Consider the following 27629-nt stretch of genomic DNA (forward strand, 5'->3'; position numbering starts at 1 on the left):
GTCATGCACCAGCGATAGGAAATAAATCGTCACACAATCATTTATTTAACCCCTGAGCTTTTTTCTGTTTTGCGTTTTCGTTTTACACTCTCTTCCTTCCTAGAGCTATAACTTTTATATTTCTCCATCAATATGGCCATGTGAGGGCTTATTTTTTTTGCAGGACGAGTTGTACTTTTGAACAACACCATTGGTTTTACCATGTCGTGTACTAGAAAACGAGACAAAAAATTCCAAGTGCGGTGAAATTGGAAAAAAAGTGCAGTCCCATACTTATTTTTTTTTGGCTTTTTTGTTAGATTAACTAACTGCTAAAACTGACCTGCCATTATGATTCTCCAGGTCATTACGAGTTCATAGACACCAAACATGTCTAGGTTCTTTTTTTTATCTAATTTATAAACACAGTCTAGTATTAAGTGTAATAAAGGAATATATATCTCCAAATATATAATATCTACACCTTCCCAAATAAATTAATTAGGGAAAAGAGAATCCATTCCACCAATAGATAATTTAAAATAACCAATATTTATTTCCAAAATTTAAAGCAATAATAAAAATTCAAGCAGGACTGATGAAAAGTGACAAGTGCAAGTCAATACATCAGATGAAATCAATCCAAGTGGATATAAGCTCATTGGTATAATAATTTATGTTTTAAATATTTCACTAATAGTCCATTATATATATATATATATATATATATATATATATATATATACACTAGATGGTATACTAGATGGTAGCCCGATTCTAACGTATCGGGTATTCTAGAATATGTATGTAGTTTATTTATGAAGATTTTAGAATAATACATTGAATACACAGGATTCAGCTGGCCGCGACCAATTAGCGAAGCTTGGTTAAAATCCCGCGCCAATTTGCGGCCGGCTGCGCATGTTGCTGATTGTTCGCGGCCGGCCATGTAGTATATAACAGCCCACGTAGTAAATAGCACAGCCGCGTAGTATATAGCACAGCCCATGGAGTATATAGCACAGCCCACGGAGTATATAGCACATTCCACGGAGTATATAGCACAGCCCACGGAGTATATAGCACATTCCACGGAGTATATAGCACAGCCCACGGAGTATATAGCACAGTCCATGGAGTATATAGCACAGCCCATGGAGTGTAGCACAGCCCACATAGCATATAACACAGTCACGTAGTTTATAACAGCTCACGTAGCATATAACACAGCTCACGTAGTATATAACAGACCATGCACGAAGGACATAACACAGCCCACGTAGTGTATAACACAGCCCACGTAGTGTATAACACAGGCCACGTAGTGTATAACACAGGCCACGTAGTATATTGCACAGCCCACTCAGTATATTGCACAGCCCACTAAGTATATTGCACAGCCCACCTAGTATATTGCACAGCCCACGTAGTACATTGCGCAGCCACGCAGGCACACACCCTACACAATGGCGGCACTTGACAGCAGTGGAGGACAATGATTCCAGAATTCGCGGCAGACTGTGCCCATCGCTGATTGGTCGAGGCCAGCCGATCAGCAAGGCGGGATTTCCGAGACAGACAGACAATTAGACCCTTAGACAACACAATGGCGGCACTTGACAACAGTGGAGGACAATGCCCGTCACTGATTGGACGCGGGATTTCCAGGACAGACAGACAATTAAACCCTTAGTATATATATATATATATATATATATATATATATATATATATATAGTCACAACCAATGATCCCTATGTAAAGTGCATGTGCCAAACAATCACAGGGCTTTTCGTACCTAAAACTATACTAAATCAAAGCGATTGCGCTCACTTAATAGGACAAAAGTGAAAGTAAAGTGCTTTTTGAGTACTTACATAAAGTGCCTAGGAGCTTAAATGAGTTAAGGTACCGTCACACTCAGCAACTTTGCAACGAGAACGACAACGATCTGTGACGTTGCAGCGTCCTGGATAGCGATCTCGTTGTGTTTGACACGCAGCAATGATCTGGATCCCGCTGTGCCATCGCTGGTCAGAGCTAGAAGTCCAGAACTTTATTTCTTCGTCAGGTCAGCGTGTATCGTCATGTTTGACATCAAAAGCAACGACGCCAGCAACGAGCATAGGGGGCGTCGCAGCGTCTCCTAGTCGGGTAGGCGTGTTACATTACAAAAGGAGACGCCCTCAGCTGCGACGGCCTGGGAGGGAACTTGCAGCAGGAACATTGATAGCTGGGCGTCTCCCTGTGAACGCTGATAGGCCACAGCGGGATCATCTGTAGCTGCGTTCCGAAATATATGACTCTACTCCTTTGCAATCACTTGTGCGTCCTCCGCCACCTACGAGCCTCACGTGAGCGTCCTGTTTGGAAATCCAGAACTCTGCATCATCTTCATTCTCTATCTCTTTCAGCTTATCAACGGTAAGTAATATCTTTGTGCTGTTTGTTTCATCTGCCATGCAGCAATGCTAATTTATGTGTATTGTAGAGTGATGTATACTACATCTCTGCAGAGATCTGTTTGAGCTTGCAAGTTTGTAAACAAATACGCTTTTGCACTGTAGTATTGGCCGTTAGTGGTCATTACTGGGTAACAAGCATTTGGTGATGTGGTGTGTAGCCCTTAAGATGTTCATCAACAAAATGCCACCACCAAATTTACATTTGCCATCCACAAAATAGCCACCATTAGAATTAACACTTTTTCCATCCACAAAATGGCTGCTAACAATAGGAAAAAGCACACGGCCCATCCACAAAATGGCTGCTAACAATAGGAAAAGCACACTGCCCATCCACAAAATGGCTGCTAACAATAGGAAAAAGCACACGGCCCATCCACAAAATGGCTGCCATCAGATTAAGCACATGGCTCTGGGCCACCATTATACGGTGATGGCCCCTCACAGGATATATTTTTGTAATACACAACTCAAAACTCTTTTCTTTTTATTCCTTTTCTCTTCTACCCAATTTTCTCTATATAGACTTTCAGAGACTTTTTCTCATGCCCTAGCAGTAGACAACAATCCATTATCTTCTAGGATACCTTTTTTTTTTTCAAGACAATCTTCTACTCCAGGGGCTGTAAACTCCCCCCTTCTGGCATTCCACACAACTTCATAAGCCTTTTACATTGTTTAACATGACTCTTCCCTTCACGAGCCGTTTTGAGCGTTTGCTTTATGGAAAAGTAAACAAATACACTTTTGCACTGGCTGGCAGCCATTTTGAGCTTTCGCTTTATGAAAAGGTAAACAAATATGCTTTTGCGCTGGCTGGCAGCCATTTTGAGCGTTTACTTTCTTGCTTGCTGTAACTTACCTATTTCTTTCTTTCAGATGTCTGCCAATGACCAGGAGTTTGTTCGGGCACTCATCGAGATGTACCGCTCCCTGCCCTGCTTGTGGAAGATCAAGTCTGCGGATTACAGCAACCGCTACAAGAAGAAAGCTGCGTACGAGAAACTGGTGGCCCTCTACAAGCAGCATCATCCCACTGAGACGGTGGATGAAAACATTGTGCGGAAGAAGATCCAGGCTCTCCGCACAGTGTACAAAAAAGAAGTCAACAAGGTTGAAAAGTCCATGAAGTCTGGGGCCGGAACCGATGACGTCTATGTGCCCAAGTTGTGGTACTATGACCTGCTGGCGTTCACTCGGGACCAGGAAATCCCTCGCCTGTGCCAGACCGTGACAAGCCTTTGTGCGCCATCTGCTGAAGAGATCCTGCCCGAGTCTCCTGACGAGCATGTAAGTACCCCCTAGCTTCCCTGCTTGTAGCATGCCATGTGTCTTGTATGTTTATGAGACTGCACGGTTTCCAATAATAATAATTCACGTTTTTCATGTTTAATCCACCAGATAATAACAGTTGCCACTTCCTGTTCAGATAAGTATGTCCAAACAGTCCTTCCCTTCCTTTAAATGCTGTCTTATTTCAAAAGTCTAACATAAATTTAAATTTTGTGTCTTCCGCACATTCGTACAGTATAGCTGGCAAAAGTAGTTCAGCGCAGCTCTGTAAGCTCTGTAACCCCTGTGGTTTGCTACCTAGATAACTGTTCCTCATAGCTTCCCACGGACGGGCATAGAAGTGTTGGGGAGGTGGGGGCTCCCTAGGGCTGATTTGTTTGTATGTTATTGACTTTTTTTTTCCCTGTACTCGCAGGCGCCTCCTCAACAGCTCCAAACACCGGAAGGCAACGATGACGAGACCCCTCAGTCCTCCATAAGCTCGTGTGTCGAGGAGCAGACACGTCCACAGCGCCCATCTCGCAAAAGAAAGGCGACTGCAGGCACACCTGTGGATCTCCTGGCACTGGCCAACAACATAATGACCCAACATGCCACAACCCAGCTCACCGGATTCTCATCCTTCGTTGCGGAACGGTTAAATAGATTGGACATTACCCAGCGAATGCATGCAGAGAGAGTAATGTTCGAGGTTTTGAACGCGGCAGCCGCAGGCAAACTGTCTGAGACAACAACGTTGACCACGCCCACCGTGAGAGAGCTGCTGACCAGGCAGAAGTGCCTGGAGAAGACAGCAGCGCGCCTGCTGGAGGCCGCGACACAGATGTCGCAGCAAGTAAAGCAGCAGGGTCGTACGCTGCGACACCTGTTGGCCCACCGCCGTGGGAGGATTTGAATTGTTTTTCCTTTTTTGTTTTATAGTTGTAAAAAATAAATGTTTTATATTACCGTTATGTTGTGTGCTGATTTAATTAACTAGCGGAGCAGGCCAGGGCCAGCCAAGCCAAGGCAGACACAAAAGAGTTGGTTTACCTTTCCATATAGTGTGCGCACAAAATGGCAGCCAGCGCAAAAGAGTTTGCTAACTGCATCCTAAAGTGCCTCCATCTTGTGCGTCCGCTTGCCAGATGCACAAGATGGCTGCCAGAGATGTTTTATACATCATTTTACCTAGTACATAGATAAGCATTGCTGCATAGCCATAACTATACACAGATGAAACAAACAACAACTGAAAGATATTTCATACCGTTGATGAGCAAGAAAAGAACGATGAAGACGCCTGCAGTATACTGAGTATGGCGCTCCGGACAGAACGCTCCCGGGAGAAGAGGATCGTAGCTGGCGGAGGGTCATTCCGGACAGGACGCTGGAAAGGCAGAACGTGAAGACGCAGCTCTCAAAATATATGGAACGACTGAATCGCTGTAGAGTCGCCGTTTATATTCCAGGACGTCACATCCTGGGTGTCTCCCTGTGGAGAAACACGCCTATCTGGCTACGCTGCAATGCCCCTTTGTGTGTTGGATCGGTACACTCCGGCTGTTTGGCATGGAGCTAACAACCAGCGAGAACGATAAGTAAGTCGTCGTTACATCACTGGATCGCTCCTGCATCGTTCTGGAGTTGCTGTGTTTGACGTCTCTGCAGCGACCTAAACAGTGACGCTCCAGCGATCTAGTTTAGGTCGGATCGTTGTCTATATTGCTGCAGCGTCGCTGAGTGTGACGGTACCTTTAGACTTAATTAAATGTCACCACCTCATTTAATCAAGTCTACCTCATTCAAGCTCCTAGGCACTTTATGTAAGTACTTAAAAGGCACTTTACTTTCACTTATTGCATTTTAATTATTATTATTATTTATTATTGTTATAGCGCCATTTATTCCATGGCGCTTTACATGTGAGGAGGGGTATACATAATAAAAACAAGTACAATAATCTTAAACAATACAAGTCATAACTGGTACAGGAGGAGAGAAGACCCTGCCCGCGAAGGCTCACAATCTACAAGGGATGAGTGAGGATACAGTAGGTGAGGATAGAGCTGGTCATGCAGCAGTTTGGTCGATCGGTGGTTACTGCAGGTTGTAGGCTTGTCGGAAGAGGTGAGTCTTCAGGCTATTTTTGAAGGTTTCGATGGTAGGTGAGAGTCTGATGTGTTGTGGTAGAGGGTTCCAGAGTAGAGGTGATACGCAAGAGAAATCTTGTATACGATTGTGGGAAGAGGAGATAAGAGGGGAGTAGAGAAGGAGATCTTGTGAGGATCGGAGGTTGCGTGTAGGTATGTACCGGGAGACGAGGTCACAGATGTATGGAGGAGACAGGTTGTGGATGGCTTTGTACGTCATGGTTAGGGTTTTGTAGTGGAGTCTCTAGGCAATGGGGAGCCAGTGAAGGGATTGACAGAGGGGAGAGGCCGGGGAATAGCGGGGGGACAGGTGGATTAGTGGGGCAGCAGAGTTTAGAATAGATTGGAGGGGTGCGAGAGTGTTAGAGGGGAGGCCACAGAGCAGGAGGTTGCAGTAGTCAAGGCGAGAGATGATGAGGGTATGGACTAGGGTTTTTGCAGATTCTTGGTTGAGGAATGAATGGATTCGTGAAATATTTTTGAGTTGAAGTTGGCAGGAAGTGGAAAGGGCTTGGATATGTGGTTTGAAGGAGAGATCAGCATCAAGGATTACCCCGAGGCAGCGAGCTTGTGGGACTGGGGAGAGTGGGCAGCCATTTACTGTAATGGATAGGTTCATTGGGGGGGGGTCGCGTGAGATGGGGGAAAGATGATGAATTCTGTTTTGTCCATGTTAAGTTTTAGAAATCTAGTGGAGAAGAAGGATGAAATAGTGGACAGACATTGAGGGATTCTGGTTAGTAGGGAGGTGATATCTGGTCCAGAGATGTAGATCTGTGTGTCATCAGCATAGAGGTGATACTGAAAGCCATGAGATTCTATGAGCTGTCCCAGGCCAAAGGTGTAAATGGAGAAGAGCAGGGGCCCAAGGACTGAACCTTGTGGGACTCCGACAGATAGGGGGCGAGGTGAGGAGGTGGTGTGTGAGTGGGAGATGGTGAAGGTCCGGTCAGTTAGGTATGATGAGATCCAGGATAGGCCAAGTCTGTGATGCCAAGGGATGAGAGGGTCTGTAATAATAGGGAATGGTCCACTGTGTCAAAGGCAGAGGACAGGTCCAGGAGGAGGATAGAGTAATGTCGCTTGCTCTTGGCGGTTAAGAGGTCATTGGTGACCTTAGTTAGGGCAGTTTCAGTGGAATGGTGTGACCGGAAGCCAGATTGTAAGCGGTCAAAGAGGGAGCAAGAAGAGAGATGGGAGGACAGTTCAAGGTAGACGTGTTGTTCCAGTAGTTTGGAGGCATAGGGGAGAAATGATATAGGTCGATAGCTAGATACAGAGGATGGGTCAAGAGAGGGCTTTTTGAGGATAGGTGTGATGGAGGCACGTTTAAAGCTTGAGGGGAAAACACCAGTTGTTAGTGATATGTTGAAGAGATGGGTTAGGGTTGGGATGAAGACTGTGGTGAGGTTTGCATTTTAATGCAATGTCGTGGCAACCAAAAAAACATAATTCTGGCAATCAGGTTAATTCTTTTTGTTACCAAATATGTGGAGGTTTGAATTTTTTTATTGTTTTATTTTGAATGGGGTGAAATAGGGGTTATTTAAATTTTTATATTTTTTTAAATTTTTTTTCATATTTTTTAAAACTTTTTTTTTTACTTTTGCCATGCTTCAATAGCCTCAATGGGAGCCTAGAAGCTGGCACAACGCAATCGGTTCTGCTACATCGGCTAGTTACCCGATGTTTACCCTGGTTACAAGCGAACACATCGCTGGATCGCTGTCACACACAACGATCCAGCGATGTCAGCGGGTGATCAAGCGACGAAAGAAAGTTCCAAACGATCTGCTACGACGTACGATTCTCAGCGTGATGTCTGATTGCAGTAGCGTGTCAGACACAGCGATATCGTAACGATATCGCTAGAACGTCACGAATCGTGCCGTCGTAGTGATCAAAATTGCACTGTGTGACAGTACCCTAAGACTCGGCACACATTTATCTTCGGCTATGCACTTAGCGCTTACACAGGTTTTTATATGTAAATCTCTGAAATATGTGATTCAGACAGAAGCCCTTGGGGGATCTCCTTTGGAGATTCGGTTGGAAACTCCAATGTAAGTGCTCAGCGTAGAGTGCTGGATAAACTTGATCCCAAATGTTATGTAAAATGTTCCTAATAAAAGCTTCAACACAATCCACAAAATAAGCAAGTCTCTACTCAGGTCTGTCAGCTGGTAACGAAAATACAGGGAGGTACAAAGGCTCTGGAAAAGTGCTATGGTTCTGTGTAACCCAAATGAAATCCAGCAAATTCTGTGCTCTCAAATCCAAATGCTCCTCTCCATTCTGAGCCCCGGTGTGTCTAAACAACATTTAGAGTTGCCCATCGGACCGGACCGCCCACCCAGTTGAGTATGATATAACCTCTTTTTCTACTCTTTCAGGATACATCGGGGGCTTATCTACAGCATTACAGAGTAGATAAGCCCCTGATGACGGTGGCCACAGCTCATCTTCCAGTTTAGGGGTGACAGGTGGCCTTTAAACCAGATCCCTATAGAGATCAAATTTAAAGATTGATATTATGTTCCATGATCACATTCATACAGGGTTTCATCTACGTTGATAATCTACCCCAGCAACTCTCTTTCTTTTACCTACCAGGTTTATCCCAGGAGTGGGCAGGAAATAACATATCATATTGTTACTTATTGTCATGAATTGATGAAATTGTATTAATTAATCCTCAACATTAACAGAAATAAACTCTTGAAATACATCACTCTGTAATGACTCTATATAATATATGAGTTTCACTTTTTGTATTGAAGAACATAAATAAATTAACAGTTTGATGATATTCTAATTTTGTGAGAAGCACCTGTATAGGAGGCGGAGATATCAGCATCTTTTGGTGGCTCGGGTGGCCCACGAGCTTGTAGTAAAAGCCTCCATCTAGAACATGAATTCTCCTTCTCTATGTGACTTATTATTTATATTATTACTTTCACAGATTTGACATCCAGGCAAATATCTGAAGATTATCAAAGCTGAAGCCATAATGGAGAAAGGAAAAAGTGATGTGCGGGATGATGAGTGGTGCAAAGAGGACGTTCCTACAGGTAACTGCCCCAGTGAGGAGTCACCACTAAATAAAGCAGAGAAGAGTCACATTCTCCTCATTCATTGGACCAAACAATTTTAGGCTTGAAGCTATATGTTATGTGTTTTCTCAGCTTTTTAGATAATAGATTCCTCCATTCAGCTAAAATACAGATTATATAGGGCTGACAATGTAATGGCGCAATATGTAATAAGATCGTTGTGTATCTATGATATGGATTTAAGAATAGACTGGGATGATAGATGATTAAAGATACTTGACAAATCTCATTGGCAAAAGTATCTAGTTTAGTGTTTTACATCACATCCATCAGAGTTCTGGTTTCAGGATTAATATATATTCTAAAGAAAGTATTTGATATACTGAACTAGCTGGAGATTAAAAAAATAAATAAATAAATAAATAACTGTTTTAAGACAATTGTCTCATAGTCACAGCCAGTAGTAGATTATAACAGAAAGCAGAGAATTGCCTGGGCTTATCCAGCTTTATATTTGGTCTATGGCCATGACTTCCTAATACACGACCATACGGCTCCTCTGTACTGCATGTAGCGGTCAGCGATTGTGTGAGACGGACACCACCTAGTAGTACTGAGCATTTCTCTAGAAATAAGTGACACAATATGAGCAAGTCCTGCACTCTTCACAGGGATGATTGGGTGCCAGTGGTAGATTTGAAGCATTCACTGAACAGATATAATTTCCACAGCACACACCACAGGATGCAATATGGAATCCAGTTGTGCTTTACTATTCTAAAACATTCCAGACCACAGACATAGACATATAATTAGAGATGTTAGTACAGACATTACTTGTACCTAAGTCTGCTGACCGCACTGTCTCTGAAATCTGCCATAGCCATGATGTTTCAGCCAAGCATTCATCTGTTTTCCATGGAGAGAGAAAACAAAGCTGCTCCCATATCATGAATGAGTATTTGCAACAGGTCAATATCTGCCTGTGTAAATTAACCCCTAAAGATAACCTGTCAGCTACAAAAATGCTATTTACTTGTACATACAGTATATTTGTAACCTGTAGATGAATAGTATTTAAAGCATGTTAGGCTGTTTAAGGGTACCGTCACACAGTGCCATTTTCATCGCTACGACGGCACGATTCATGACGTTGCAGCGTCGTATGATTATCGCTCCAGCGTCGAAGACTGCGGTCACACGTTGCAATACACGGCGCTGGAGCGATAATTTCATGACGTATTTGCGATGTAGAAGCCGTTGGTTACTGTGCGCACATCGTATACAACCTGTGTCACACGATGCAATCATGCCGCCACAGCGGGACACTAGACGACGAAAGAAAGTTTCAAACAATCTGCTACGACGTACGATTCTCAGCGGGGATCCGGATCGCAGTAGCGTGTCAGACACAACGATATCGTAACGATATCGCTAGAACGTCACGAATCGTGCCGTCGTAGCGATGAAAATGGCACTGTGTGACGGTACCCTAACTGGGAGAGCGGCTACCAGGAGAAATTGAAGTTATATTTTCCTTGCAGCCGTTCGCTTAAAGTCATTGAGGTGTTGCATGAAGCTCTAACGGAGAAAAGTGACTTCTACAGCCCTCTACTACTCCAGAAGAATAGAGTTGAACAGCTGAAAAGGGAATATAATTTCATCAATAAGCAGTGATTGATTGTATAGGAAGGTGATTAGAGCTTATTAGTTTTCATTTTGATGTAGCAATGATGATTTGTTTGTTTATTTCATGACTTTTTCTTTATTAATGCAGAACATCCTCAATTTACACAAAGAGGATGATGTGCTATCGACAACAATCATTTTTATTCTCATAAAATATGTGAACAATGACAAATGTTTTATTATTTGATGTTTGCACTGGCCAATGATTGAGAATGAACATTAGTACAATTTATTCTTTGTGATTATGTAACTTACACTTCAGTCAGTTAATAATAGAACTTTGCTACATACTTTGCAATTTGTATGTAATTTATTTATTTTTAATTTTCTTAATACTTATATTTATCTAAATATAAAATCATTAAGGTTATTTGACTCAAAAATCAAATCAGTTTTATTCTTGGCAGGTGGCTGTACCAGGAGCTCCAAAAGACATCTCATATCTTCAGCCTTTACAGTAAATGATTGTAGCATTATACTAGACCCATATGAAGAACATACCAACATCTCAGCCATGGATCTTTTTAAAGTACAATGTCCTAATTCATCACAGACTGTTAAACAAAATAGTCACAGAAGAAGTGAGGAAAATAATAAAGCTCAAACAAGGAAGAAGCCATTTTCATGTTCAGAATGTGGGAAATGTTTTACTAACAAATCTCATCTTGTTACACATGAGAGAATTCACATAGGAGAGAAGCCATTTTCATGCTTAGAATGTGGGAAATGTTTTTCTGCAAGTTCAACTCTTGTTACACATGAGAGAATCCACACAGCAAAGAAGCCATTTTCATGCTCAGAATGTGAAAAATGCTTTACAAAGAAATCAGCTCTTCTTATACATGAGAGAATTCACACAGGACAGAAGTTATTTTCATGTTCAGAATGTTCAAAATGTTTTACTAAAAAATATCTTCTTGTCACACATGAGAGAATTCACACAGGGGAGAAGCCATTTTCATGCTCAGAATGTGGGAAATGTTTTTCTGCAAAATCAAATCTTGTTACACATGAAAGAATCCACACAGGAAAGAAACCATTTTCATGCTCAGAATGTGAAAAATGTTTTACAGAGAAATCAACTCTTCGTACACATGAGAGAACTCACACAGGAGAGAAGCCATTTTCATGCTCAGAATGTGGAACATGTTTTACAGATAAATCCCAACTTATTAGACATGAGAGAGTTCACACAGGAGAGAAACCATTTTCATGTTCAGATTGTGGCAAATGTTTTTCTCTAAAATCAACTCTTGTTATACATGAGAGAATTCACAGAGGTGAGAAGCCATTTTCATGTTCAGAATGTGGAAAATGTTTTACAGATAAATCAACTCTTGTTACACATGAGAGAATTCACACAGGCGAGAAGCCATTTTCATGCTCAGAATGTGGAAAATGTTTTACAGACAAATCAACTCTTGTTGCACATGAGAGAATTCACACAGGAGAAAAGCCATTTTCATGTTCGGAATGTGGGAAATGTTTTACTACTAAATCAAATCTTATTAAACATGAGAGAATTCATGCAGGATAGAAACCATTTTCATGCTCGGAATGTGGGAAATGTTTTACTATGAAATCAACTTGTTACACATGAAAAAAATTCACACAGGACAGAAATTACTTTCATGTTCGGAATGTTCAAAATGTTTTACTAATAAATCCCATCTTGTTACACATGAGAGAATTGACACGGGGAGAAACCATTTTCATGTTCAGAATGTGGGAAATGTTTTTCTGCAAAATCAACTCTTGTTACACATGAGACAATCCACGCAGGAAAGAAGCCATTTTCATGCTCAGAATGTGGAATATGTTTTATGGATAAATCTCAACTAGTTAGACATGAGAGAGTTCACACATGAGAGAAACCATTTTCATGTTCAGATTGTGGCAATTGTTTTACTCTAAAATCAACTATTGTTATATATGAGAGAATTTACAGAGGTGAGAAGCTATTTTCATGTTCAAAATGTGGAAAATGTTTTACAGACAAATCAACTCTTGTTATACATGAGAGAATTCACACAGGATAGAAGCCATTTTCATGTTCGGAACGTGGGAAATGTTTTACCATGAAATCAACTTGTTACACATGAAAAAATTCACACAGGAGAGAAGCAATTTTCATGTTCAGAATGTGTTTTTTTAATCTAAATCTCAACTTATTAGACATCACAGAACTCACATTGGGAAGAAAGCATTGCAACCTTTTAGTGACTAGTTTTTCAAATCTGACGTGTCACTGTTTGTAGTAATAATGATGGAATGTCTCGTATCCCAGTTATTCTGAAAATATTTTTTTCCTTATATGTTGTGCTTTATTTTATTAAAAAATGTAATAAATAAAAATATGCAATGTCCAAACTTTGAATGTTTATACCTGTAAACCGTTTAGTTATACCATATAAAAAACCCAAAACATTTACCTTTTGTATTCCATGTCAATAAGTTTTCAAACATCCTTTTGTTTTGTTAGTATTGTTAAACATTTAGTAGTTTAGTAATTGCAGTTTGGTATTTTTCCTTATTTTAGGGCAATGTGCAAAACTCATTTTTTAGGGACCTATTCAGTTTTGAAGTTACTTTGAGGGGCTAATATATTGGGGATTCCCATAAAAGGATGCTATTTTAACCCTTTTTACCCTTTCACCCACATGCCTGTTTTCCCCTTCCTGAGCAGGCCAATTTTTTTTCAATTCTGATCAGTGTCACTTTATGAGGTAATAACTCTGGAATGCTTCAATGGATCCTACTGATTCTGAGTCACACTGACATACAGTTGAGAACATAAGTATTCGATAAACTGCCGATTTTTCAAGTTTTCCCTTTTACAAAAAATGGAGAGGTCTGTAGTTTTTATCGTAGGTACACTTCAACTCTGAGAAACAGAATCTAAAAATAAAAACCACATACACTCCTGATAAACACAATAAATGGCACCACCCTCAATAGCAGAATGACCCTGATAAGTATACACAGGAGTGATTAGCCCCATGTGGGGGAATTGAATGGGTGGTGCCATTTATTGTGTTTATCAGGAGTGTATGAGTGCATACTATGCCATGTTGTGGTAGGATTGTTGCTCATTTTGTTTACCCCTAGGGATTACCCATGGGTTTGCCCTGTTACATCTTGAGTTCACATTTAGTGGTGTCCATATAGGCACCCTCCTATACAGATTTAAACAAAATTCCCCATATAAATGAAAATGGGGAATAAAGAGGCATAGGCAGAAAAAATCACAAGGTTAAAAACATTTATTTAATGCAAAAATAAATAAAATACAATAATGTCAAACAGGGAAATATAGTATAAAAACAAACCGCTAGGGACTATATCCTAAATAATCTAGTAAAGTGACAGCAACCATGCATAATATGTGGAATGTATGAATAGCAAAACGGAATGAGGCTCTATATACACTCACCGGCCACTTTATTAGGTACACCATGCTAGTAACGGGTTGGACCCCCTTTTGCCTTCAGAACTGCCTCAATTCTTCGTGGCATAGATTCAACAAGGTGCTGGAAGCATTCCTCAGAGATTTTGGTCCATATTGACATGATGGCATCACACAGTTGCCGCAGATTTGTCGGCTGCACATCCCAAAGATGCTCCATACAAGGCAGGATGGATCCATGCTTTCATGTTGTTTACGCCAAATTCTGACCCTACCATCCGAATGTCGCAGCAGAAATCGAGACTCATCAGACCAAGCAACGTTTTTCCAATCTTCTACTGTCCAATTTCGATGAGCTTGTACAAAATGTAGCCTCAGTTTCCTGTTCTTAGCTGAAAGGAGTGGTACCCGGTGTGGTCTTCTGCTGCTGTAGCCCATCTGCCTCAAAGTTCGACGCACTGTGCGTTCAGAGATGCTCTTAGGCCTACCTTGGTTGTAACGGGTGGCGATTTGAGTCACTGTTGCCTTTCTATCAGCTCGAACCAGTCTGCCCATTCTCCTCTGACCTCTGGCATCAACAAGGCATTTCCGCCCACAGAACTGCCGCTCACTGGATTTTTTTTCTTTTTCGGACCATTCTCTGTAAACCCTAGAGATGGTTGTGCGTGAAAATCCCAGTAGATCAGCAGTTTCTGAAATACTCAGACCAGCCCTTCTGGCACCAACAACCATGCCACGTTCAAAGGCACTCAAATCACCTTTCTTCCCCATACTGATGCTCGGTTTGAACTGCAGGAGATTGTCTTGACCATGTCTACATGCCTAAATGCACTGAGTTGCCGCCATGTGATTGGCTGATTAGAAATTAAGTGTTAACAAGAAGTTGGACAGGTGTACCTAATAAAGTGGCCGGTGAGTGTATATCTCCATAAAAAAAACCCTAGCCTAACAATGCCTTTAAATAAGGCCATGTATATAATGGTAATTGGATAAGAGACAAGTCTAAATATCCAGAAACAAGTGTTCCCGTAAACCTATATATAGCCCTAAATATATGGAAAAATCCCTTAATAGAGCAAAGGCATGTGGCAAGGGACCATATGGCAGATAAACATACTAATGATGAAGAGCCATGATACATCAAGATTGCTATAACCAAATGTATAAAGCAAACATGCCAATAGTTGCTGAAATAAAGTGAACTTACATTGATGTGGATAGTAATGTCCCACCGCGACCCCGACAGCGCCGTTTCGCCAACTGGCTTCCTCACATAAGGGGCATTTTCATTTATATGGGGAATTTTGTTTAAATATGTATGCTTTGAGGTGTGCACAACAATGTTTTTGGACTTATGATAAAACCCTCCTATACAGGTCTGCCTATTATATTTTTTCCTGGCGCAGGTGTCAGTCTTATTATAGGCTGTGTTTTAAAGGAACAAGTATGTTACCTTTTTTAATTGCTTTTAATCGTGTGTTTTTTCTTAATGCATGTTTCATGTTTGTGAATATTTACTAATAAAGCTGTGCTCATATTTTGTTTAAATTTATCGTGTGGTGATCCCCATTTATGACCTTCCTTTTCTTCTCTTGTTTTTTTGCCATACATATCTGTTGGTCAGGGTTATGATCCCACTGTATGTACCGTGGTGCCCCCTTAAACATATATGATTAGAGGCTCTTTGTATATGTGGCCTTTTTGTCCACATCTTCTGGGTGTAGGCACACGGGTTGTTATAAATATACTGTATTATTTAAGTTATCAGTCTATTGTGTCAGTATGGATTTAGCTACTAGAGAAGCCGCGTGGAATGATCAGGCTAGTGGCATTTTTTGTGATGAGCAATATGCAGTTTCCTCTCATGCTGTGCAGGATAATGATTTTCAGGGTGTGACCAGGGAATTAACTTCCCTGCATAAGGCATTGACAAAGTCCTGGTGGAATGTTAAGACACTGGCGGAGTATAAAAAGGTTGGTTTGGTGCCTAGGGGCCTAAGGGTACAAATTTTCCCAGCTTGGGAAGTGGATGACGGTTTTCAAAAGGCATGGGAACAGGGTCTATTAAGGTGTTCTCAAATCATTATTGACATGCTATTAGAACATGATCAAAAAGTTTTAGATGTTTTGAGAGATAAAATCAAAACCTGTGAGGGGAAACTTGAGAAATTTGACAAAAAGACACTGGTGGATCCATTTCAAGTCACGCTTAAAACCGCCATAGATAATTTTGAGAAGGAGGTGATTGGGAGGAAAAAACAGAAGTTCAAGAGGGATCAATTAGACTTTAAAAATGGCCGAGCATTTAAATGGACACACAAAGGCAATACCAGGTCCTGGGGTTATACACGGCCCAATAGTAACAACGCTACAGCAGTCCCAGAGGTACCGTCCAGTGATGATTTTTTATCTACGGACATAAGCGATGCCGAAGGCGCCACAGGAGGGACAGAAGGAAAAGATTTACCCCAAAGGAAGCAGTCCAGGAACTATCGGGCCTGGTCTCCCCGTCACAAACGGGAAACACGGCAGAACAGGAGACGGTAACATTAAGCGGTGGATTGGACCTCCGGCCCGGGGGAGGTAAGCTGCAGATTATAAATTTGTCAAATTATAATCTTTCAGAATTGGAGATTTCAGTCCTTGAAAAGGGGCTTTATTTTTGCCCTATGGGGGGTTTGGATAAATTCACCTTTATTAATGATGTGTATCTCTTCTGCAGGCGGCTCACTTTTAAATTGTTGTTTCATCGACCCTCAGCTATTGATGACTTGCCTGCAGCGGATAGAGGGGTTCTCAGAGATCTATTGGACCTGTTGGATGAAGGTGAGGATGGATATTGTAGAAGGAGGTTCACGGGGAGGTTGCCCTCACAAGCGACTCCCTCTTTCTCATTGTTTCCGGTGGTGCAAAGTTTCTTTAACTCGGTCTGTAGGGAAATACATCATTTAAAATTGGACCCCAATAAGGGTAGGAACCTAAGTAGGAAGGAACAGTCCGTTATTACTAAGCTGGGTTCCAACAGGGACTTTGTCATCCGCGAAGATAAAGGAGGAAATTTGGTGATCTGGCCGGTGGACCTCTATATCCAGGAAGCAAAACGCCAATTACTTAACACCGAGTGCTACCAGGTTCTTCCTTCAGATCCCTCTTGTGTGTTTCAGGGAAAACTAAACCAATTGTTGGAGGCTGCATTTTCTCACAGCATCATTAATAAATGTGAAAAAGAGTTTATGATGAATCCTCACCCCCGCACACCAACCTTCTACATGCTCCCTAAGGTGCACAAATCGGTACAGGCCCCACCAGGTAGGCCGATTGTGTCAGGGATAGGGGGGCTCCTTGAACGGCCTTGTATCTATGTGGATTTTTTTCTGCAACCCCTGGTAACTTCTCTTGATTCTTTTATTAGAGATTCTACTTCTTTGATTGTACTACTTCAAGATCTGGTGGTCCCTCCTCACACTTGGTTGGTGACTCTGGATGTAGAGTCACTCTACACGTGTATAGGACATCAACTTGGAATACGGGCGGTTTCGTACTTTCTGGATCTCAACACTTCTGGGGACAGAGGACATGATTCCTTTCTACTGGACCTCCTGCTGTTCATATTGGACAAAAATTATTTAATCTTCGACCGAGTCTTTTATAGACAGGTAAGGGGGACTGCCATGGGGGCTCGGTGTGCTCCGGCTTACGCCAACCTGTTTTTAGGTTGGTGGGAGGTTACTAAGGTGTACCATCTTGAGGAGTTCTCCAAACACATTGTCAAGTGGGTACGCTATATTGACGATGTGCTATTTTTTTGGACAGGCACCCAGGCAGAGTGTCAAGAATTTGTGAGAACACTTAATGATAATCCCTGGAATATTCACCTCACGTCACAGCTTTTGCAGACGGGGATTGAGTTCTTGGATTTAAAGCTCTCTCTACAAGGCACCAGGGTTATGACTACCTTATATCGGAAGCCGACGGCAACTAACAGCTTATTACATTTTGCCAGCTTCCATCCCCAGCACCTGAAGAAGGGAATTCCTAAGGGTCAGTTCTACAGGATTAAGAGAAATTGTTCCCATCAGGTGGATTTCCTTAGAGAATCCCGAGAACTCACGTCAAGATTTCGTGAAAGAGGCTACCCTAGGAAGGTAATTACGAAGGCTTTTCTATCAGCTAGGGACAGGAGAAGGGAAGACCTTTTACAACCACAAGTTAGGGCACGCGATAGACCCCTGGGCATTGTCACATCCTTCAATAACCAGTGGGAAGATATTCGTGGAGTGCTATCTAAATATTGGGGGATTCTTTTGGGGGAATCCAAATTACAACCTTTCCTTTCTACCCAGCCTAATTTAATTTCACGAAGGGCCAGGAACTTCAGGGACTGTCTCAGTCATAGCCACTTTCAGCGACCAGTCAAACAACTGAATAGAGGGGCAAGACTGATGGGTACTTTCCCTTGTGGCGGGTGTAATATTTGTCCCTTCACTGCAGGTGATGAACTAATGTCTTTGCCATCTCCTCTTTCACAGATACCTACTAGGATGTACTTCAACTGCAAATCACGAAACTTGATTTACGCCTTAATATGTCCATGTCCTAAAGTATATGTTGGACAAACCACTCAGGAACTCAGGAAACGCATCCAACAACATTTCTCCACCATTACTACAGCTCGAAATGACAGGACCAAGGGAAAGACCCTGACTTCGGTTGCGGCACATTATTTGGAGATACATAGTGCCCAGTGGAAAGGAACCAGAATAATGGGACTAGAAGGGATTCGGACCAACATCAGGGGCGGGGACATTTCCTCGGAGCTCCTGAGGCGAGAATCCAAGTGGATTTATAAATTAAACTGTGTGACACCTTTGGGACTCAATGAGGAATTGCTCTTTACGGGCTTTTATAAACAGCTGTGATTTATTCTCATTTTCTGTTTCTCCTCCTTGAACGTTTTTGGCCGAGTTCAGTTTTACCTGCTTGCCTATATGGACATCACTACGGTACTATAGGTTTTTTGAATTACTTTATAATTTTAATTATTTTATTTTTTTTTTGCTGTTGGTTAAGATATTCATTTGTTTGGGGGGTGCTTTACCATGTGTTTTGTTACTAATTATGGATAATGGAGACATAAGTTTTCGAGTAAGGGCGCCATGGTAGATCGTCCTCGCGTGTGTGGGTACTGGTTTTTACCAGGCATGCGCCTTATTATGGGTAATTAGTGCATTTATTGATAAGTTCTTGTCTCCCAGAGATGAAGCACTTAAGCTTTACTGTGAGATTTTTTTCGGTGCTTGCAATGACTCTGCGAGCACACGGACTGAATATGGGCGGGGGCGTTGTATTCTCTCACCAATTGAGGTAGGGCCAGTGCTTATTCAACTCTATGGGTCTGCACGCATACGCCAATAATAAATATGCAGGATTGAGTTACCCGCAATACTGTCGCCTTTTTTTTTTTTTAACCATTATTTTACAGGTGACCTGCCTATGTGTAATCTATATGACTCTGGCACGACACATCGGGGTATACAGCCTCTGGCGGCATTTTTAAATCTTTGCCAGTTGCCATTAACATTTATTTTGGTCGTGTAGATTATCATTGGATGGATTTTCATATGTGCATACACCCTTAATGTTACTTTTCTATTATTTTCAGTTTTTTACACACTGGGTGTTGTATGCCACTTGTTTATCAAGTGTATATTACATTTCATTGTGTGAGCATCCACTTATTACAACGGGAAATGCAAACTCCACCTTGCTGGAATTGTCCAGCTATGAGAAAGAGATCCTGTGCGAGCTCGACCTGGAAGCATTGCCATAAATGATTAAATAACTGTTTTTCGGTGTTCAAAACACTGTCTTGCTTCTATATGTATGGGTTAAGTTGCCAGTATCTGTTTCACCGTATCTATCATATGATGGGACAGCCCTCTCCTTTATTACCTTACTTGTATACATCCATATAGGCGTCATCTCCCTTCCCTTTTCGCTTTTCTTTTGACTGGTGTTACTGTGTTATTTTATGGTGTGATTGGCATTTCTAGTACCATCGTAGAAGTGTCCAAAGTGTGTAGTGATTTAATTCTTCATTTTGCTCTGGCATTTTTTGCCCCTTATTGCGTTGGCGCCGCTCTATTCACATATGCGGCGTTGTTTCATTGGTGTATGCGGCGCTGATATGGCAATTCTATGTGATACAGGCGTTTTTCACGCCTGCGCAAGTGGGCTTATTTCAGCAAGCTGCCTATTGGACTCTCTCTTAATGCGTAGGCGCCGCTCTGTTTGTGTACGCGGCGCCGCCATGGCAACTAAAGTGTCCAAAGTGTAGTGATTTAATTAACTAATTATGTAGTTTGCTCGGGCATTTTTGCTCCTCATTGCGTGGGCGTCGCTCTACTCACACATGCGGCGCTGTTTCATTCGTGGATGCGGCGCTGATATGGCTACTTCATATGAGACAGGCGTTTCACGCCTGTGCAAGTGGGCTTATTTTAGCAAGCTGCCTATCGGACTCTCTCTTAATGCGCAGGCGCCGCTCTGTTTGTTTACGCGGCGCCGCCATGGCAACCTTGTGTGAATACAGGCAATCTCCACGCTTGCGCATTCAGGCCTGTACCAGGAAGTGATTCATGGGATTGTACACGCGGCGGCCGGCACACAGCTGTGATTGGGGAGATAAACTATGGAACTTGTATATAAGGTAAAACATGCTCAGCGGACAGTACCCCTGACGAAGCCACCTCCGTGTGGCGACACGCGTTGGGTCTCCGCTTCACCTGCGCCCATGCTTTCATGTTATCAGGCTATGCACGGCTAGGGATGGGCTCTTGGTATAGTATGTGAACGGCTTTATACAGGGCTCCCCCCTTTTTTGGCTTGTATTCAGCCCATGTGGGGGAATTGAATTGGGCTAATCACTCCTGTGTATACTTATCAGGGTCATTCTGCTATTTAGGGTGGTGCCATTTATTGTGTTTATCAGGAGTGTATGAGTGCATACTATGCCATGTTGTGGTAGGATTGTTGCTCATTTTGTTTACCCCTAGGGATTACCCATGGGTTTGCCCTGTTACATCTTGAGTTCACATTTAGTGGTGTCCATATAGGCACCCTCCTATACAGGTCTGCCTATTATATTTTTTCCTGGCGCAGGTGTCAGTCTTATTATAGGCTGTGTTTTAAAGGAACAAGTATGTTACCTTTTTTAATTGCTTTTAATCGTGTGTTTTTTCTTAATGCATGTTTCATGTTTGTGAATATTTACTAATAAAGCTGTGCTCATATTTTGTTTAAATTTATCGTGTGGTGATCCCCATTTATGACCTTCCTTTTCTTCTCTTGTTTTTTTGCCATACATATCTGTTGGTCAGGGTTATGATCCCACTGTATGTACCGTGGTGCCCCCTTAAACATATACGATTGAATGTAGAAATACCCCATATGTGGCTGTACAGTACTGCTTAGCCACAGGGATGGAGCGCTTTTTGCCTCCTGGAGAGCAGATTTTCCTAGAAAAGTTTGCGGACTTCATATACAGAGCCTCTAAGTGCTGGAAGAGCCGAATCCCTCCTAAAGTGACCCAATTTTGGAAATCATACCCGTTTGTGAGTTTATCTCCTGGTGTATTGACTATATTAACTCTATAGGTGTTTTCCAGAAACAAGCACCAGTGGATGTTACCAATTGAAAATTGCAAACTGCCATTGTAGTGACCAGTATGTTGTAGTGACCAGTACATTATGTCTAGCTTGTGCTTCTGGAGGAATGCACCCATAAATTAGGCTGGTTTTCATCGCTACAGAAATGCCAAACATGTGGATGCTAACTGCAGTTTAGGTGCCATAACCATAACTCTGACACACCCCTAACCCTGACACACCCTTAACCCTAATCCCAACTGTAAACATGATCCAAACCCTTACCCCATCTCTAGTCCTAAAGGCCCCGTCTCACATAGCGAGATCGCTAGCGAGATCGCTGCTGAGTCACAAGTTTTGTGACGCAACAGCGACTTCAGTAGCGATCTCGCTATGTGTGACACGTACCAGCGATCAGGCCCCTGCTGTGAGATCGCTGGTCGTGTCGGAACGGCCTGGACGGTTTTTTGATCGTTGAGGTCCCGCTGACATCGCTGAATCGGTGTGTGTGACACCGATCCAGCGATGTCTTCACTGGTAACCAGGGTAAACATCGGGTTACTAAGCGCAGGGCTGCGCTTAGTAACCCGATGTTTACCCTGGTTACCAGTGTAAATGTAAAAAAACAAACAGTACATACTCACCATCTGATGTCCGTCAGGTCCCTTGCCGTCCGCTTCCTGCTCTGACTGACTGCCGTACAGTGAGAGCACAGCACAGCGCTCTGCTCTCACTGTACGGCGGCACTCAGAGCAAGAAGCAGACGGCAAGGGACCTGACCGACATCAGATGGTGAGTATGTAGTGTTTGTTTTTTTTGGTAACCAGGGTAAACATCGGGTTACTAAGCGCGGCCCTGCGCTTAGTAACCCGATGTTTACCCTGGTTACCCGGGTGCTGCAGGGGGACTTCGGCATCTTTGAAGACAGTTTCAACGATGCCGAAGTCATTCCCCTGATCGTTGGTCGCTGGAGAGAGCTGTCTGTGTGACAGCTCCCCAGCGACCACACAACGACTTACCAACGATCACGGCCAGGTCGTATCGCTGGTCGTGATCGTTGGTAAATCGCTATGTGAGACGGGGCCTTAATGCTAACCTTAGCCCCAACCCTAATCCTAACTTTGGCCCCAAACCTAACTTTAGCCCTAATCCTAACCTAATGGGAAAATGGAAATAAATACTTTTTTTATGTTCTTATTTTTCCCTAACTAAGGGGGTGATAAAGGGGGTTTGACTTACTTTTTATAGCGGGTTTTTGTTTGGCAGCTGTAAGACACTAAAAGACGCTTTCTATTGCAAAAAAATAGTTTTTGCATCACCACATTTTTAGAGCTATAATTTTTCCATATTTTGGCCCATAGAGTCATGTGAGGTCTTGTTTTTTGCGGGACGAGTTGACATTTTTATTGGTACCATTTTTGGGCACATTACATTTTTGGATCGCTTTTATTACGATTTTTGTGAGGCAGAATGAACAAAATACAGTAATTCATGAATTTCTTTTGGGTGGGGCGTTTATACCGTTCCGCGTGTGGTAAAATTGATAACACAGTTTTATTCTTCGAGTCAGTACGGTTACAGCAATATCTCGTTTACATATTTTTAGATTTTGGCGCTTTTATGCATTAAAAACTATTTTATATAAAAAATAATTACTTTAGCATCGCTTTACTCTGAGGGCTATAACTTTTTTATTTTTTTGCAAATGATGCTGTATGGCAGCTCGTTTTTTGTGGGACAAGATGACATTTTCAGCAGTCCCATGTTTATTTACATCCGTCTTTTTGATTGCGTGTTTTTCCACTTTTTGTTTGGCGGTATGATAATAAAGCATTGTTTTTTGCCTTGTGCTTCTTTTTTATGGTGTTCACTGAAGTGGTTAACCAGTGGGACATTTTTATAGGTCGGGTTGTTACGGACGTGGCGATACTAAATATGTGTACTTTTATTGTTTTTTTTAATTTGTATTAAGAAATTTGCGGTGAGCCCTCATCAAAAACGGGACATGTCAGCTGTTTTGAACAGCTGATATGTGCCCGCAATAGGCGCAGGTGGAATCGCGATCCACCCGCGTCTATTAACTAGATAAATGCTGCTGTCAGACGCTGACAACAGCATTTAACAAGGGCTTCCGGCCATTCGGATGGAAATGCACATACCGCTGACCAGTGACACGTGATTGGGGGTCATCGGTGTGTTGGCATAACAACCAGAGGTCTCCGGAAGACCTCTATGGTTGTTGATTGCAGATTGCTGTGAGCGCCACCCTGTGGATGGCGCTCATAGCAATGCAGTAATTCTGCTACTTTGGAGCGATCTGAGCATTGCTCCTATGTAGCAGAGCCGATCAGGTTATGCCAGCTTCTAGCCTTTCATGGAGGCTATTGAAGCTTGGCAAAAGTAAAAAAAAAATTAAAAAAACATGAAAAAAATAAAAAAAAGTTTAAATCACCCCCTTTCGCCATATTCAAAATAAAACAATAATAAAAAAAAAATCAAACCTACACATATTTGGTATCACCGCTTTCAGAATCGCTCAATCTATCAATAAAAAAAAATGGATCTTCAGACTTGCATCATTCAGGTTTTTTCTTGCATAATCAAGCAGGCTGACAGTGCTCTGGAACTGAGCAATGGGCTTTTGACTCCTGCATTTTGCATCCTTGATCCTGGTCAATGCCTGTTGATAAGAACGCTTGCGGACCTTAGTAGAGAGCAACCTTAGGCGCAAGTAGTAACCAGGTTCATCCTGGGACACCTCAAAGCCTACCATCTTAGGCTACTTTCACACATCAGGTTTTTTGCATCAGGCACAATCCGGCGAATGTTATAAAAACCGGATCCGGCGCAGTTTGTGTTTTTTCAACAGATCCGGCTAGCATATCTAGATTATTGGATTAAAAAAAATTAGGAGCATGCTCAGTTTAAAAAACTGGAATCCAGCGCCGGAATCCGTCATTTTCCGGATCCGGCACCTTCCAGCTCCCATAGACTTCCATTCTAGCAAACAGCCTGAAGCGCCGGAAGCAAAAAATGTTGCTATGGATGTTTTTTTCAAGAAACCGGAAATGGCAGATTTGCTGGATCCGGCAAAAACCGGATGAAAAGCAAGGTCATCCGGCGCAATCCGGCACTAATACAAATCTATGGGAAAAAAGCGGATCTGGCTGCAACATTCACCGGATCTGTTTTTTTGAAATTTAGCCAGATTGAGCATGACAGCGAAAACCTGATGTGTGAAAGTAGTCTTAGTTGCTTCTTTAACCAACTCCTCATGTGTTTGTGGCAGGTAGTGTTCCAGGAGAGATTCAGACCTCATTAGTGAAGAATCCACATGGTTGCTCATGATCTTCACAATACGGCTTCCCAGCACAGTGTTAATGCTGCCATGTACAACAGCTCTAGTCATCTACACACCATCTTGTACAGCTCCCTTTGTTTTATCCACTACTCCTGTGATACTATGGATTACAGCATCTCTAGCACCAACAACGGCTTCTGAGGCATTAGCCACAACCTTTCCAGGAGGTTGATACAAAATAGGTAACTTCTCCTCAATCTTGTCCAGTCCAACACAGGCCACATTGTTTGCCAGAGAAATTTGAGGCTCAAGTTTCTGCAGGATTGGCATGGCACCGGTGATGGCTACAGACATGATATTCCTCACACTTTTCTTTGCAACTTCACATACAGACTTCAGGTAGGGATGGTGGTGTTTAGTGGTCATGCAGCACCCCAGAGTCCTGGTTGTTGCAGTACTGTGGCTCCGCCACTATGGGGAGCTATGGTATGTCTGATTGCACTAAAGGAGTTTCTCTGACCAGGTAACACCTCACTACACTTCACACTCCGGCCACCAGGGGGGTGGTCCTATCTAGTAGGCCACTCCTCACACTATGGTAAAACTGGGGGTTGGACAGGAAGACAGAGAGAAGTAGCTGGGAAGAGCTAGTGAGAGGACCTGTCAGGGATGGGATCCTGGCAGACTCCTCAGAGCAGAACAAACCAGTGAACAACGGGAATACAGCAAGAGGAATTAGAACCAGAAGGAGTCGTGCTGTTAGACCAAGGCAACGTCCTTCTGAGGCGCAAACAGTCGGTGGCCGGAACGCCGAGCAAGTAAGAGACTTTAAGTACACTGCAAACCACGGCCGGACAGCCAATTATAGGTTGGCTGTCTCACTTAACACCTAAGCAGACAACGGAGGCAGCTGTGGGAGAGGGGCGACTCTAGGGTCCCGGAAGAACTCCAGGCCTACCCCGTCATACGGGTGCGTCCTACCATATCATCTGGAGGACGGAGAAAACGAACATCAGAGACAGACAGAAACAGTTGTGAGGACTATCCCGGGAGCTCAGCAGGGAAGAACTACAACACTCAGCGCTAGAAGGTAGACACTGATTCCCACCTGTAAAGAGAACTCCTGATGTGCCTTTGGACCGGCCGGTCTCTGACAACCCAGTTAACAGCGCTCTGGACTGAGGTCTCCAAAACCTTCAGTAAAGAGGTAAAGAGACTGCAACCTGGTGTCCTCGTTATTTATTGCGACCGGCACTTCACAACTGCACCATTATCATAATTTATTGCACTGGACGTTCCCCCACTGACAGACAGGGCCACGGACCGGGTCTAGCCACCGTGACAACCCCAGAACTGAGACTCAGAGGCCCGGCTCCGGGTACCCCTCGGCCCTGCGGCGGTGTGGGGGCGCTCCAGTCACGTAGGCAGAGGACACCAGGTCATATGTAGAGCTCATCAGTGGGAGGTTTATCAGCCTTACCACCACATTCTGTTGCTGCTGCACAGTCTCAGCCATGTTGCTAAATGAAACCGTGCACTCTGCAGGGAGGAGGTGACATTAACCCCGTATTACCCCTTATTTATCCATTACTCCTGTGATACTATGGATTACAGCATCTCTGGCACCAACAACGGATTTTGAGGCATTAGCCACAACCTTTCCAGGAGGCTGATACAGAATAGGCAACTTCTCCTCAGTCTTGTCCAGTCCAACACAGGCCACATTGTTTGCCAGAGAAATTTGAGGCATAAGTTTCTGCAGGATTGGCATGGCATCGGTGATGGCCACAGACATGATATTCCTCACACTTTTCTCTGGAATGTCACATACAGACTTCAGGAGATAGCAAAAGCCGGCAATTGAATTACCGGCTTTTATGCTATCTAGCTCTATATTACATATTAATATATATACAGTACAGACCAAAAGTTTGGACACACCTTCTCATTTAAAGATTTTTCTGTATTTTCATGACTATGAAAATTGTAAATTCACACTGAAGGTATCAAAACTATGAATTAACACATGTGGAATTATCTACTTAACAAAAAAGTGTGACACAGCTGAAAATATGTCTTATATTCTAGGTTCTTCAAAGTAGCCACATTTTCTTTTATGACTGCTTTGCACACTCTTGGCATTCTCTTGATGAGCTTCAAGAGGTAGTCACCGGGAATGGTCTTCCAACAATCTTGAAGGAGTTCCCAGAAATGCTTAGCACTTGTTGGCCCTTTTGCCTTCACTCTGTGGTCCAGCTCACCCCAAACCATCTCGATTGGGTTCAGGTCTGGTGACTAGGGTTGAGCGACTTTCATTTTTTTAAGATCGAGTAGAGTTTTGGGAAACCCGATTTTGTCCAGAGTCGAGTCGAGTGCAGTCGGCCGATTATCGCTAAAAGTCGGGGATCGACCGAAACACGAAACCCAATGCAAGTCAATGGGGAAGCATAGTCGGCAGTGAGTGGAGGCCAGGAAAACACCTACAGTGCCCATTTTAATGCCAAAAACATCCATTCTTGTTTCTGAAGCTTGCCAATCTTAATTAACTGTATAATAATAGTTGGGCAAAGGGAATTGGGGGAAAGTTGTGGGGGGAGTAGGGCTGGCTCAAGTTTTTCGTGGGCCCAGGAAATGCGGACTACGTCACGGCGGTGTTGCAGGGAAA

General features: G+C 42.8%; 1 protein-coding gene and 2 pseudogenes across 2 annotated transcripts in view; 2 read left to right on the forward strand and 1 right to left on the reverse strand.

Annotated features, from left to right (window-relative positions):
- The window catches only part of LOC143786233 (uncharacterized), a 91075-nt pseudogene extending 77833 nt beyond the window's left edge, over window positions 1-13242 (forward strand). Inside the window, exons 5-6 of the transcript XR_013218249.1 lie at window positions 8841-8940; window positions 11019-13242. The product of XR_013218249.1 is annotated as an uncharacterized LOC143786233 (transcript). The remainder of the gene's footprint in view (window positions 1-8840; window positions 8941-11018) is intronic.
- LOC143785893 (uncharacterized) lies at window positions 3354-4381 on the forward strand. The gene is made up of 3 exons (XM_077275032.1): window positions 3354-3734; window positions 3846-3877; window positions 4153-4381. The coding sequence occupies exons 1-3, from the start codon at window positions 3366-3368 to the stop codon at window positions 4214-4216; spliced, it is 465 nt and encodes a 154-aa protein (XP_077131147.1). The 5' UTR covers window positions 3354-3365; the 3' UTR covers window positions 4217-4381.
- Window positions 13243-23964: 10722 nt separating the features above from the next.
- On the reverse strand, window positions 23965-26510 carry LOC143785891 (perilipin-2-like; annotated as a pseudogene).
- Between the last annotated feature and the right edge of the window lie 1119 nt (window positions 26511-27629).

This window comes from Ranitomeya variabilis, chromosome 7, assembly GCF_051348905.1.
Source record: "Ranitomeya variabilis isolate aRanVar5 chromosome 7, aRanVar5.hap1, whole genome shotgun sequence".
NCBI classification, from domain to species: Eukaryota; Metazoa; Chordata; class Amphibia; order Anura; family Dendrobatidae; genus Ranitomeya; species Ranitomeya variabilis.